The following is a 15,308-nucleotide window of genomic DNA, read 5'->3' as shown; positions in this document are numbered from 1 at the left end:
ACCCCCAGATGGGACCATCTAGTTGCAGGAAAATAAGCTCAGGGCTCCCACTGATTCTACATTATGGTGTGTTGTATAATTATTTCATTATATATTACAATGTAATAGAAATAAAGTACACAGTAAATGTAATGCACTTGAGTCATCCCAAAATCAACGCCCCCACCCCTAACTTCCTTGTGGAAAAACTGTCTTCCATGAAACCAGTCCCTGGTGCCAAAAAGGTTGGGGACTACTGTGTTAGAGCCATTGGTAGATGTTCAACTGAATGCACAGCACTCAACAGTCTGCAGTGTACTTTTATACCATCGTCTCCATGCTATGGCTACATATACAGATACATAACGGTAAATGACTTGTCTCAGCTTACCAAGTTTGTAGGTAGGTGCTGGAGCTAGGACTGTATCTTTTGCTCAGTGATTCCTTGCACTGCTTTCTCATCTCAGATTACCTGGAGCCTAACGTGGTACTTGGCACATAATAGACACTTGATGAATGTTTGTTAAAATTGTAGAATTGCCACTGGCTGAATTCAGTGTTCTTATTCGATATAGTAGCTATAGTTAATGTGCTGTTGGCTGTTTGACATAAAAATGAATCTAGGCAGTTGCCAGTTCATCACTGGAAGCTGCCAAATGGGAGTGGCAGATGGGCATGCAGATACGTTTAATTCTTTGCTGCACTGATCAAGGGGTCAGCCTTGGTCTTTGCTTCCTTCTAGCAGTAAAATAAAATCTAAGAAGAGGGCTCTGAAATTGTTATATGTTTCACTTTATTATTTCTAATTACTGTTTTTAATAATACATATATTTTTGCAACAGTGACTTTTTTTTTAATTGGACCATAGTTTAAAAAAATTTAATCTTTAAGCTGGTTGTGATGATTTGGATACTATGTGACCTAGTCTTGGTAGTGCACTCAGCAACCACAGACAGGCTCTTTTTGATGAACAAGGCCTTGAATCTGTAAGACTCCCTCATCCTGCCTTCGGGTTTTGCAGTAACTCGCCCAAAACAAGCTTGGTAAGGTTGGATCAGGGTGAAGAAAAGAAAAATTGGGCTGTAAATAAGTGAAGACAATTCTAGGAAGGGACATGAAAATTCCAAAATTAAGCAATATAAATTTAGAGATATGTCAAGATTAACCTTATCTATGTGCAATTTTGTGTCTGTACAGTGGTACCACTTTTACTGCTGATGTGCCATTGCGGAAAGGGCGGCAAAGGCTTTACCCCCATACCTGGCACCATAGAGATGCTGCATCCTTGGAATAATGAAGGAGCACCACCTGAAGACAAGGTCAGTGGATCAGATGTCAATATGACTTGTCTTCTTTTTGGGTTTTAAAGGGGCCTCGGGAAGTGTTTCTTACATTTTTGGTTGCGTGAGTAGAGTGGTCACTATGGATTTCACTCATGTGCCTTTGTTAGGCAAAGGGTTCAAATGACGGCATATTTTGTGTTTGTTGCTGGGGCAGAATTGAGATAGTTTTACTCTGTTTTGACACTTCCCATGTTGTAGAGAATGTAGAGCAAGGTTCAGGAAGAGCAAAGTGTGTAGGGATCTAAGTCTTTTGTCCCAACATTAAATGGGCAGTTTTCACAACCAGGAACTGCTTCATTTCCATTCCCCTCAATACATAGGGTTTGCAGAGGTAACCCCACAACCCCCATGACAGTTGTAAAATGTTGCAAAACCCTCTTTCCCAACTACTTCATAGCCATATCCCTTTGTCTCTCTATTGCATCTTCACCCTGGACCTCTCACCACCATCTGTTACGAGCACCATTTCTAATAGGATAGAATTTAACATCAGGTGGCAGAGAACTCAGAATAACAGTGGCTTAATGGGCATTCCAAGATCAACATCATGATTCATCCACAGCATGGTCCCCAGCTCCCTCTTCCCTGTTTCTCTTCCATGGCTGAGTTCCATTCCCACACTGTCCTCCTGTCCCAGTTCTAGCTACCTAGCTGCCGTCCCCACATTCTAACCAGCAAATAGGAGAAAAGTGAGGAACCCTCTTTAAGCACACTTCCCAGAACTTGCGTACACCATTTCTGCTTCATTCACATTGACCACAGCTTAGTCAGGTGGCTATATCTAGTGGCATCAGAGGCTTGGAAATAGAGTCTTTATTTTGGGTGGCCATGGATCCAGGTCAAAACAAAATTAAGAATCCTATAACTATAGAAGAAGGTATCAAACTGTAGAGGAAGATTGAAATGCCATTGGTGCCCATAGAGTAAAGGAGCTGAGACCCTATGTGACTGTGGGGGCTTTGTTTCCTCTTTGGGCTCTGTCCAGCTATAAAACAAGAAGATAGAAGAAAGGAGATCTTCATAAGACTTATGTAAGTTATTCAACTCAAAATACTTTTTCTAATTAGTCTCAGTGGAAATAGCTTATACCTTCCTATGCCCACTTGGCTCGGATCCTTCTACCAAGGATGAAGGATTCCCTCCATCCTTCTGACTCAGTTCTTAGCTGTGTTTGCTCTCACAGGTGGTGCCATCATTTCTGCCAGTGGATCAAGGGGAAAGTCTAGGAGGAAGAAATGGAGTAGGAGGTATGGCCAAGGAAGCCACCATGAAAGGAAGTAGCTCTGCTTCCTTTGCCAAAGGGCAGCATGAGATGTCTGAGATGGACGGAAGGTGGGAAGAATACAGAAGCCTGCTTTCTGGTAGAGCTACCCAGGTTACAGGGGCCACAGGCGCTATCATGACCACTGAAACCACGAAGACCACAAGAGCCACAGGGGCTTCCAGAGACATGGCCGGAGCTCAGGCAGCTGCTGTTGCGCTGAACGAAGAATTCTTAAGAAATTATTTCAGTGATGTAAGGATGGGCTTTATGTATTGGGGTGAGGGGGGCGTGAAGGGAACATTTGTATGTGACTGTGTTATTATTAGGGTAATCATTGCCTTGTATCCAAATGAGACTTTGGGTTTTTTTTTTTTCTTTTTTCAGGGAATACTTACAGGCAATAAGGAAAGAGAAATGGGACCCACAGAATCAGTCAGTGTTAGCTAAATTATGCTGCAGTAACAAGTGACCCCACGATCTTAGTTCTCACACAGGCATATTTCTCACTTACAGTTATGTTTTTGCCAGTCAGCTCAGCTCTGCTCTGCTTCATGATGTCTTCATATCAAGATGCCCGCTGAGAGAGCAGATTGTACCTGGGAAGCTGCTGTCCTTGTGACCCAAAGAAAAGAACAAGGCAGAACCAGGCAATGGCTCTCAAAGCCTCCACCTTTTTACACTCACATTTCATTGACCAAAGCACGTCATAGGACCAAGACAGATGCCAGTGGTTCGGAAAGTCCCATCCTTCTGTAGGCGCAGGCTTGGTAGGGATGAGCTCCGTAGGAGAGGCAGAGAATATATAACCTAAAAAACACAATCTATTAAGTCCATTTAAATTTTACCTTCTGTATGTGAGTACTTGGCTTTGCTGTTATGAGGGTTCACCAAAAAACGATGAGAAACGTTCCAGGAAGATGATCAGATGCAGTAAGGAAGCTCATGCTAGAATTAAGGAATTAGAAGCAGGACTGAAGATAAAAGTATACTGTAGAAGTCAGGCACAGTGGCTCATGCCTGTGATCCCAGTACTGTGGGAGACCAAGGCTCAAGCAGATCGCTTGAGCCCAGAAGTTCAAGACCAGCGTAGGCAATATGGTGAAACCCTCTCTCTCCAAAAATACAAAAAAGTAGCCAGGCATGCTGGCACACACCTGTAGTCCCAGCTACTCAGAAGGCTGAGGTAGGAGGATCACTTGAGCCTGGGAAGCCAAGGATGCAGTGAGCTGTGATCATACCACTGCACTCCAGCCTGAGCAACAGAGTGAAACTCTGTCTAAAAAAAAAGTGTAACATAGAGATCAAGTATACTTCAGAACAAGGAATATGACCAGGAATAATGAGGGATAGTTCATAATGAAAAGTGGGTCAGTTCATCAGGAGACCTGAATATGTCAGAACCTAGTAACAGAAATTTGTAAAACTTAAAGCAGAAACAACTCAAAGAGAAATAGACAAATTCATAATGATAGTTGATAGTTGGAGGATTCGACCTGTTCTATCAGTAAATGAAAGAACAAGTAGACAGAATAGTAAGCATATAGAAAACTTAGTACTCAACCAAATGGATCTAGTTGACATTGACAGAACACTCTATGCAACAGAAGCAGAAGAATACACATGCTTTTTCATATAGACTCTGTTCTAGGACATAAAATAAATGCAGAACTGCAGTCATACCATGTACTTTCATGACAAAAGAAATTAAAACCAGAGATGAGTAACAGAGATATATAAAATATACTCAAATATTTATAAATACACATGACTGCAAATTAAATTACACGTTATTTATGAAAATGTGTGGGGAACTACTAAAGTGATGCTTGAAGGGAAGTTGTAGCAAAAATGGTTATTTAGAAGATGGGTCTCAAATCAGTGACCTAAGCTTCCACGCTCAGAAGTTACAAGAGCAAATTAAACCCAGAACAAGCAGAAATAAGGTAATAATGAATTTTAGAGCAAAAATCAATGAAATAGTTAGCAAAAAGCAATAGAAAAAAAAAATTGAAACCATAAGCTTATTATTTACAGAGGTCAATAAAATTGATCAACATTTTACCAGACTAATTAGGATATTAAAAGAATAAACACAAACTATGGATATCAGAAATAAGATAAAGAACTTTACTACAGATCCTACAGACATAGTAAGAATACTTTAAAAAAAAAAAAAAAGCAGGATTGGGTGGTTTTCTTGAGAACAAGGCCCTGTGCGCTCATGAGAATGGGCATGAGAACGGGCAGAGTTGGAATATAAGGCATCTGAAGGGCCCTAGAGAGGAGTAAGGGGAGGGGCTTCCATTGAGAGAGGAAGCAAGTTACTTCTGTCCTCTCTTCTACATTTGAAATTATTAGCAAGCTTTCCCACTTTCTGCTCCTTTCCACCCTCCCGTCTTTCATACCATCCTTCACCCTCCTCCAAGTATCAGCTTAACAGGGATGTTGTTGGTGTCAAGCAAATCCACTTCTTGGCCTTTCCTGTCTCACCGCTAAGCTCAATTCTAGCATCCTGTTTGTTTTCCTTTGATATGTTTTCCCTCCACGCTAATCCTGCTCCAGTCATTCTTGGTTATGTATGTATGTACTAACTTTTGATTTGGAAGTAATTTCAAAATTATCAGAAAATGTGCAAGAATAGTAGAAATTTTGGACCCAATTATTAATATTTTGCCACATTTGCTATTTGCTTTTCCATTTTCTCTCTCACTGACACACATTCACTGACTTACATTACTATGGTACAGTTAACAAATGTAGAACTTTAACATTGACACAGTCCGTATTTCAATTTAGCCAACTATCACAATATATTTTATAGCAATTTTTTCTCAGGATCTTGCATTCCATTTAGTTGTCCTGACACTTTAGTCTCCTTTAATCTGAAACAGTCCCCTCTGCCTCTCTATTTTTTTCCCTGATATTAATATATTTTTAAGAATGCAGACCAGTTGTGTTGTAGGATCTCTCTCAATTTGTGCTTCCCTGATGGTTCCTTGTAATTAAATTCACATTACTGCATTTTGAACAGGAATATAGAGTCTTGTTTTTAAATGAATTTGTATTACTAATTATTGGTCTGTTTTGTGTTTGTTTTGTTTTGTTTTCATTTTAGAAAGCGGCCTCTTACACTGAGGAAGATGAAAATCACACAGCCAAAGATTGCCTTCTGGTCTATTCTCAGGAAGAAACTGAATCGCTGAATGCTTCTATTGGTTGTTGCAGTTTTATTGAAGGAGAGCTAGATGACCGCTTCTTAGATGATTTGGGACTTAAATTCAAGACGCTAGCTGAAGTTTGCCTGGGTCAAAAAATAGACATAAATATGGAAATTGAGCAGAGGCAAAAACCTGCCACAGAAACAAGTATGAACACAGCTTCACGTTCAGCCTATGAGCAAACTATGGTTAATTCAGAGAATACCTACTCCTCTGGCAGTAGCTTCCCAGTTCCAAAATCTTTGCAAGAAGCAAATGCAGAGAAAGTAACTCAGGAAATAGTCACTGAAAGATCTGTGTCTTCTAGGCAGGCGCAAAAGGTAGCTACACCTCTTCCTGACCCAGTGGCTTCTAGAAATATCATAGCAACAGAAACTTCCTATGTCACAGGGTCCACTATGCCACCAAGCACTGTGATCCTGGGTCCTAGACAGCCACAGAGCCTTATTGTGACCGAGAGGGTGTATGCTCCAGCTTCTGCCTTGGTAGATCAGCCTTATGCTAATGAAGGTACAGTTGTGGTCACTGAAAGAGTAATACAGCCTCATGGGGGTGGATCGAATCCTCTGGAAGGCACTCAGCATCTGCAGGATGCACCTTACGTCATGGTGAGGGAAAGAGAGAGCTTCCTTGCCCCCAGCTCAGGTGTACAACCTACTCTGGCCATGCCTAATATAGCAGTAGGACAGAATGTGACAGTGACAGAAAGAGTTCTAGCACCTGCTTCCACTCTGCAATCCAGTTACCAGATTCCCACTGAAAACTCTGTGAAGGCTAGGAACACCATGGTGTCTGGAGCTGGAGTCCCTGGCCCTCTGCCAGACTTTGGTTTAGAGGAATCTGGTCATTCTAATTCTACCATAACCACATCTTCCACCAGAGTCACCAAGCATAGCACTGTACAGCATTCTTACTCCTAAACAGCAGTCAGCCACAAACTGACCCCGAGTTTAATTAGCAGTGACTAATTTCATGTTTCCAATGTACCTGATTTTTCATGAGCCTTACAGACACACACAGACACATACACATTGATCTTAAAATGTTTCTCAGTCACTGATACGAGACGCAGAGGACCACACTGTCTCTGCTTCCAGGAGTGTATTTTAGAAATGCTCCATGATTTACTGAGGACATAGAGATGATGCTGCTGTTTAGGTGCCTTTTAGCAAGCTATGCAAACAATCCTGAGAAGATACATAGAGAATCAGTCTGGCTTCTGAGAATTTAGCAAATGAACAGAGTATCTAGTTCATCAGCCGTCCAGTAAAGCAACCCAGGAAACTGATTGGGTCTCTTTGCCCACCATATTAACATTAAACATTGATGTTCTGTATTCTATACTTTACTGCATCTAGCAGATTTTCAACAACTCATTGATCCAAAGATATATGCACAGTCTGAGCACCAGTTTTGGTTTTCCTTAAGACTTGAACCCTTTTAATCTGAGTGTGATTCATTAAATTGGACCATTGATAAGAATACACATTGTATGTTTCTGTGCACATGACTCGTGTGTATATGTGTGTGTGTGTGTGCACGTATATACTGTATAGTCTTAAAAATAGCATTATACTGGCCAGGGGCAGTGGCTCATGCCTGTAATCCAGCACTTTGGGAGGCCGAGGCAGGTGGATCACTTGAGGTCAGGAGTTTGAGATCAGCCAGGCCAACCTGATGAAACCCCATCTCTACTAAAAATACAAAAAGTACCTGGGCGTGGTAGTGGGCACCTGTAATCCCAGCTACTTGGGAGGCTGAGGCAGGAGAATCACTTGGACCTGGGAGGCGGAGGTTGCAGTGAGCCGCAGCAGTGGAGATCGCAGCATTGCACTCCAGCCTGGGCAACAGTAGATTCCATCTCAAAAAAAAAAAAAAAAATATATATATATATAGCATTATACCTCTTACTCATCTCAACCACCATGAAAATTTTGAACACTCCAAATTGAGTTGAATAATCAAAACCAAAATTTATAAAATAATTTTACTTATAGTAATAGTATACTTAAAAAAAAACCTCAGGGTATGTTATCTTCTAAACAGCTACAATTTAGTGCAGCTACATTAACCAACTATGTTCTCTAGTTGTAAGAACAACTAGGCCTATTTCACTGCTGTGTATCCTCAGTGCCTAACATGGGTGCCAAATAAGTATTTGTAGAATTACACTGAGTTGTACAAACCATTCATTTTTGTTTACAATTGCCAAAAATCTCAAAAAGCCCTATATTTCTGTAATTCTGTCTTTGAAATTATTATTTTGTCAGTTATTGACTGGTCGGGTGGGACTTAGTACCTAAGTACTCAATATTATAAAAACCTCAAATAATTGACTTGATTTTGCACAACAACGCTCCCTTTTCTACAAGTTAATTTTTTTACAAATTATTTGGATTGGTTAGCTCCTAAATAGGTTATGTTTTATTGCTCCTAGAAATAATGTTTCAAAATATATGTGCATTATCAGTAATAATTTATATATTTCCCACAACACAGTAATTTTCAAAGACTAATTTCCTGACTGAAGATATTTTGCTAGGGAAGTAAAACTTTAAAATGGTGTAGACTTTAAAAAATATCATTGAATGGTGTTATGCAAAGGATTTATATAGTGTGCTCCCACTAACTGTGTACAGATAAGGGCACATATTTTTAGACATCTAAATCTATAGTGTAAATGGAGGTTACTCTTCCATGACCTAGAATTGTTTACTTAGTAATTGTTGTTTCTTTTATTATTATTGTAGACCTACTAACAGTTTTATTTTGCCAAGTATGCAACAGGAATATCACTAGTATGTGAAAATGTAAATATCACCCCTGTACTCAAACAAAAGTTGGTCTTAAGCTTCCTCCTTGAGCAGCCTTGGAAACCTAACCTGCCTCTTGTAGCATAATCACATTTTCTAAATGATTTTCTTTGTTCCTGAAAAAGTGATTTGTATTAGTTTTGCATTTGTTTTTTGGGAGATTATATTTGTATGTGTATCATCATAAAATATTTAAATAAAAAGACTACCTTTAGAGTGACCCTTTCCTCGCAGATTTTTATTTCTCTATTATATTTTACAAGGAATATAGCTCAGTTTGTTAGGGAGCGTGCCGTAAAGGCAGGTGCCTCTTGGACTTTGTTATTTAATTAGATCTGCTTGCAATAAAAAAAGTTACCGGTTATCTAAAATTCAAGTTTATCTGAGTACTTGGCATTTTCATTTTCCAACTTTGGCAACCTTGTTCCTAAGGTATTGAAGGTCACTCTCTGCCCAGAGTAACGCTGGAGAAATCCTCTGGAGAAATCCGCTGGATTTGGCTGGAGAAAACTAGTATATCTAACGCAAAGAGATGAAATCATTCTACCAATGTTTGAGAGGCTGTTTTAATTGCTTGTCATAGTTTAGAAGGGAAAAGATCAGAGTTGCTGCTGTAAGAGAAGAAAAGCAAATCTTTTTCTTCTAGGCCCCCAGCTGGGGCTCTGTAACAAAACACAGATTAACAAGAGAAAAACAAACATTAGTCTATTAACGTGTGTATCTCATGCATGCTTTGCAGTAACTGGGAAGAGCAGCTCAAAGGGGTGGTTAGAACTTGGGAGTAAAATGTTACAAGAAGAGCTTTAAACAAATTAAATCTAACAGTTTATTTAAGCAAAGAATGATTCACAAAATTGGGCTGCCCTAGAACTAGAAAAGGTTCAGAGAACTCTGTTCTACAATAATGAGCAGGCAGTATTTATAGACAGAAAATAGAAGTGAGGTAGGGAAGCTGCTTGATTGATTACAGCTGAGCCTTTGCCTTAATTGGAGGTGGGCTGATCAGTTGGCAGCCAGTGACTGGCTGAAACTCAGCTGCTGTGATTGATTGACACTCAGCTATGTGTTACAAAAATATACTCCTAAGTTAGGCTTTCAGTTCATTTATGTACCAAGCTAGGCTGCAGTTGGTCATGTGGGGACTCAAGGTATGAAGGCAGCCTCAGGCCGAATTTACTTTAATTTAACAATATACCAACTTGGGCTAAAACAAAGGAAAGGGGATTAAGGGCTTCTGGGCAGGGGAAAGAAGTTATGGGAAGGTGACCAGGAAAAGTCTGGTAAGCTTAAATAAGATTTGTTATGCAGATTTAAGTTAATGTCCTTGTCACTTATAGTCATCCTGTGTTTCTGGTAGAGAGGGATACAGCCTTACAAATGGACATTTCCTTTATAAATGTAAATCCCTTTACAAAAGGTAAACTTACGTTCTATCTTCAGAGTTTCTCCTGTGTCTGCTATTTCTCAAAATAATCAGCTCAAAATAATCCTTATACTAACAAAACATTTTGGGAGGTGTAGCATATTCTAGTCTACACTGCCGGTAAACTGGAATGTCTCATGAATGAAGATTTCATGACACTGGCACATCAGGACATCCTAAAGCGTGAAGACTGTTTTATTCCTGTGACTTCAGTTCCCACTGCAAGTGGCACATGGAGCTACTTCTGGTTGATCTCTGCAGACCATATTCCAAACACCACATCAAAATGTCTACAATAGGACGTTGCTAACTAAACATCACCTAAAAATGAGACATTTCAAATCACTAAATCTGACTTTCTTAACAAACCAAAATTTCTTGGTTTCATTATGTTTTATTTTAATCCTCGATATCATTCCCAATTACTTTGTCTACTTTTTCCATTAATTACTAAGAGGTTGAAGTCTCCCAAGTGTGGCTTTGATTATTTCCCCCTTTAATTCTTTCTATTTTTGTTTCCTGTGTTTTGAAACATTTTGCCTGTATTATTAGGTACAAACACATTTAGGATTACTGTGTTCCTGAAGAGCTGATCGTTTTATCATTATGAAATGCCTCTCTTCAATTACCTTTAGCCTAAAGCTGCCTCCTTACATTCTTTTTTTTTTGAGACGGAGTTTTGTTCTTGTTGCCCAGGCTGGAGTGAAATGGTGCAATCTCAGCTCACCGCAACCTCCACCTCCCGGGTTCAAGTGATTCTCCTGCCACAGCCTCCCAAGTAACTGGGATTACAGGCACGCACCACCACGCCCAACTAATTTTGTATTTTTAATAGAGACAGGGTTTCTCCATATTGGTCAGGCTGGTCTCAAACTCCCGACCTCAGGGGTTCCTCCCACCTCGGCCTCCCAAAGTGCTGGGATTACAGGCATGAACCACCACACCCAGCCCTCCTTACATATTTTAAGTTTGGCCTGAAGGTTTCTCCATACTTAGTGAACTGTAACCTAACTGGATGTGTAAACAGACTGTAACCTACTTTTGTCTCAGGCAATCACAGCCGCAGTACTTCAATCACTCACAGGCAGCCAGCGGTTCAAACTGCATTCAAATAAGGCAAACCCTGAGCTGTAACCAGTCCTGCTATTTCTGTACCTCCTTTTTCTATCCATAAATCCTCTCTGACCACGTGGCAGTGCCAGCATGGCTCTGAATCTTCTCTGGTTTAGGAGCTGCCCAATTTGCGAATTATTCTTTGCTCAACTAAAGTTTGTAAAATGTATTTATGTATTTATTTTATTATTTTGGAGATGGAGTCTCACTCTGTCACCCAGGCTAGAGTGCAGTGGCGGGATCTCGGCTCACTGCAACCTCTGCCTCCCAGGCTCAAGCGATTATCTCAGCCTCCTGAGTAGCTGGGATTACAGGCGTGTGCCACCACACCAAGCTAATTTTGAATTTTTTTTTTTTTTTTTTTTAAGTAGAGATGGGGATTCCCCATGTTGCCCAGGCTGGTCTCGAACTCCTGGCCTCAAGTGACCCACCTCTCTCAGCCTCCCAAACTGCTGGGATTACAGGCGTGAGCCACCACACCCAGCCAACTTTGTAAAATATAATTTGTCTCAAGTTTTTCTTCTAACACATTCTTTGTCTTGAAATCTACTTTGCCTAACATTAATACAGCCACACCAGCCTTCTTATGGTTAGTGCTTCCATGGTATCTTTTTTATCCTTTTGCTTGACATCTGGCTGTGCCTTTATAGTACGTTTATTGTAAACAATATACAGGTAGGTCTTGGCTTTTCCTGTTTTGACAATTTCTGACTTTTATCAGAAGGTTTTACGGCAATTATTTATATGGATAAGTTTAAGCTTCCATCTTTGTATTTGTTTTCTCTTTGTCCACCTGGGTTTTTTGTTGGTTTTTTTGGTTTTCTCCACTCTTGTTTGCTGACTTCTTTTGTGTACTGCACGTTTTAGGATTCCACTGTAGTGCCTCTATTGACCTTTCACCTACACCCCCTTGTGTTTACTTTTTAATTGGTTGCTCTTATTGAGGAAATATAACTAACAACAAAATTTCCTGTCAACCTAAGGAACCTTTCCACAAAGTAAAGGAGAAAGAAAACAGTTTTATCACTGAATAAGCATTAAGTCCTGAAGGTGAGGCACATCATAGGTAGCTCCTAAAGAAACTGCAGGCCGGGCGAGGTGGCTCACACCTATGTAATCCCAGCACTTTGGGAGACTGAGGCGGGTGGATCACTAGATCAGGAGATCAAGACCATCCTGGCTAACAAAGTAAAACCCCATCTCTACTAAAAACACAAAAAATTAGCCAGGTGTGGTAGCGGGCACCTGTAGTCCCAGCTACTTGGGAGGCTGAGGCAGGAGAATTGCTTGAACCTGGGAGGCAGAGCTTACAGTGAGCCGAGATCGCGCCACTGCACTCCAGCCTGGGCAACAGTGTGAGACTCCATCTAAAAAAAAAAAAAAATACAGGCTGGGCGTAGTGGCTGACGCCTGTAATCCCAGCACTTTGGGAGGCTGAGGCGGGCAGATCACCTGCGGTCGGGAGTTTGAGACCAGCCTGACCAGATAAACCTCGTCTCTACTAAAAATACAAAAATTAGCTGGGCACGGTGGCAGGTACCTGTAATCCCAACTACTCGGGAGGCTGAGACAGGAGAGTCACTTGAACCAGGAGGTAGAGGTAGAGGTGAGCCGAGATCACCCCATTGCACTCCAACCTGGCAACAAGAGTGAAACTCCATCTCAAAAAGAAAGAAAGAAAGAAAGAAATTGCAAAGGCAAAAAGGTTTTGCTTTTTATATAGCCATTTAGAACATACCTGTTCACAAGATAAACTATAGCTTGTCCTCAAGTCACAGGATTTGACAACACCATTTTGTCATACATAGCTCATCTTAAATTCACCTGGTAATTGAGGTGGCTATTGTCTTTGCTAATTGCCTTTGTTCAAAGAAATAACAACTTCTTAGATCTCTCTGACAGGTAGCTAGTTATAATTTGGAGCGAGCAGCCATGGAGATGGGAAGATAGGGGTGCTGGCTTCTTTGATGTTAACATTTCAAAGAGACAGCTCCAGGTCCTTCAGAAGGACATCCCTGGTTATAAAGCTGGCAAAGGAGATAGAGAAAGAGCTAACAACTGCAGGTTCTTTAAACTAAATACTGTAAGAAAAAGAGAGATGAGAGATGGCAAGGGAAAGTTTTCCCTTTTTTGCACCAGGGAAAATTCAGTTTTTTCCCATTTACATTTGTACTTACACTCTAGGGCTATGCTCTACGTGGCAAGCGGCTACCAACTAACTGGACAGCACAAATCTAGAATATTTCTATCATTGTGTAAAGATTTGGGGGGAACTTCAGAGTGAAACCACCTTTGCAAAAATTATATCAATGAGAAAATCACAACACAAAAGAGGTCTGATCTAACCAACCCCTATCTTGCCTTTAACCTCCAAACTGCCTTTGGTCATTCCTGGGCTTGGGCTAAGCTAACTTTGGGAGATATTTAGGTTATAGTTTAAATGATAAGAGCCTTTCCCGAAAACTAAACCACCTTTATAAAACTAATGAAAGCCCACCAGGTTAGGAGGATGAAAGGGGCTTCTAGTCTGCTGAGGTGTAGATGTAAACAATTACCATCCATTCTTCCGGAAGTGACAAAATTTGCAACTTCCCCAATTACTCCGGCAGATAACATTATTATAATAGAACATAAGATTGGCCTTTTGGGATGTCTTTTCAGGCTTTTACATTTTTGATAACTGGATATCCATGACTCTTGGCTCAACTGCTCCTGTGGCCCCCATCCTGTAGCAGACTTGGTGCACTAGGACCATTTTCCACACCCCTGTGATTGCATCCCCAACCAATCAGCGGCACCCATTCCCCTATCCCCCTGCAGTGAATTGGTTTTGTCTGTGCAGGAAGAACCCACTGGGTGATTACAACGGTTCTGGAAATTACAATATGCAACTTTAATTTATCACAGTCAACCTTCAAATACTCTACTGTTTCACAAATGATACATGTGAACCTCGAGCTTTCACTCTGTGGATCTTGCTATGCCATTCAATCTCTGACTTTCTTTCTACCCTTATGCTAATCAAAAAGCTTTCAGCATTGTTTCTGTCCCTCACACCTTCCATCATACCCCTGCCCCACTTGCTATAATGCATTATTGGCATGATATGAAACATACAGCATCAAGTCCATCAGTGGATGGACTCACATTGCTCCACAGATTACAAAAACCCGCCCATCCAAATTGAAAAAAATGTGATGAGGAACATATGTATCTGTTAAAAATCCAGATATGCCCTGGGCCAGGTATTTTCCATTTGCCTCTTCATACTCTCTCTCTGCCCTTCAACCTGCTCTGAGGCCCGGGAGCTTACCTTTTATGGACGTTTCAACGGGCGCTGCTTGCTGACTCTGGCTTTTAGATGGACTTCGCCAGTGATGGCCTTGGCTAGAGATTGGTGAGAAAGAGAAAAATGAGGTCAGGGCATCTCTCCCTCTTCCTCCCTCTGTTACGCATCTCTCTATAGAGCAACTCCCTCTCTGAGTTCCTGGACCCACGCTCTCTCCTTGTTCCTGTAGGCCTATTAGTAGTGGTTGCCTCCTCCTCAATTATTACCAGACTTGAAACTGTCCCCCAGTGTTGACAAGGATTGCATGCTGAGTTCTGAACACAAATATATTTGTAATTAAACATTAATCAGGCTGCACTTTGGCCCACTTCATTGTTGCTAAAAGTCAGGTAGCACCAGGTACTGACCATTTGCATTCCCATTGTTCCTACAGATAGAATCTCTGAGTTAGGGTCATAAGGCTGTTGAAGAATTGATTTGCATCCCCCATTGTTCCCCTGCATACTGTCAGTGGGTATTGAGATAAATGAAGGCAGGAATGGGCCTTTTTGATATGTGTCATCTCATACTTACTCCAGTATCAACCAACAAAAGAAATGGTTGGTGACTGAATGAACAGAGGGCCAGTCATAGGAAGAATGGTGCACTGTGGTGGGAGGAATTTACCTGTCTCAGAGGGTAGGGGTTTTTGGTACATTCAAGCAAGACAATTGCAAAAATCCAAACAAAATTTTCAGACTGGTTTTCTAAACCTGTGCATGATTCATTTAACTAGCAACATTTAATCTGCTGCATCCCAAGCCCAGGTCAGTTCTCATTGTTAAGTCTGAATCGATGGATTCTCAATGGCTTTGAGGGATTCTGAG

At 40.9% G+C, this 15,308-nt stretch overlaps 1 protein-coding gene and 1 long non-coding RNA gene across 6 annotated transcripts in view; one reads left to right on the top strand and one right to left on the bottom strand.

Annotated features, from left to right (window-relative positions):
* Positions 1-8,837, top strand: part of DSG2 (desmoglein 2) — a 51,781-nt gene extending 42,944 nt beyond the window's left edge. For all 5 annotated transcript variants that reach the window (XM_074022677.1, XM_074022675.1, XM_074022678.1 and 2 more), the window contains 3 exons: positions 1,177-1,298; positions 2,506-2,838; positions 5,702-8,837. In XM_074022677.1, coding sequence (XP_073878778.1) covers positions 1,177-1,298; positions 2,506-2,838; positions 5,702-6,724 — 1,478 coding nt within the window. In that variant the 3' untranslated portion in view covers positions 6,725-8,837. The remainder of the gene's footprint in view (positions 1-1,176; positions 1,299-2,505; positions 2,839-5,701) is intronic.
* Positions 756-14,737, bottom strand: LOC141409044 (uncharacterized). Its single transcript, XR_012427213.1, has 2 exons — positions 14,467-14,737; positions 756-3,393 (listed from the first exon to the last, which is right to left on the bottom strand). It is a non-coding gene; the product is annotated as an uncharacterized lncRNA (long non-coding RNA).
* Positions 14,738-15,308: the final 571 nt, after the last annotated feature.

This window comes from Macaca fascicularis, chromosome 18, assembly GCF_037993035.2.
Source record: "Macaca fascicularis isolate 582-1 chromosome 18, T2T-MFA8v1.1".
NCBI classification, from domain to species: Eukaryota; Metazoa; Chordata; class Mammalia; order Primates; family Cercopithecidae; genus Macaca; species Macaca fascicularis.
This window is presented reverse-complemented; position numbering and strand designations above follow the sequence as displayed.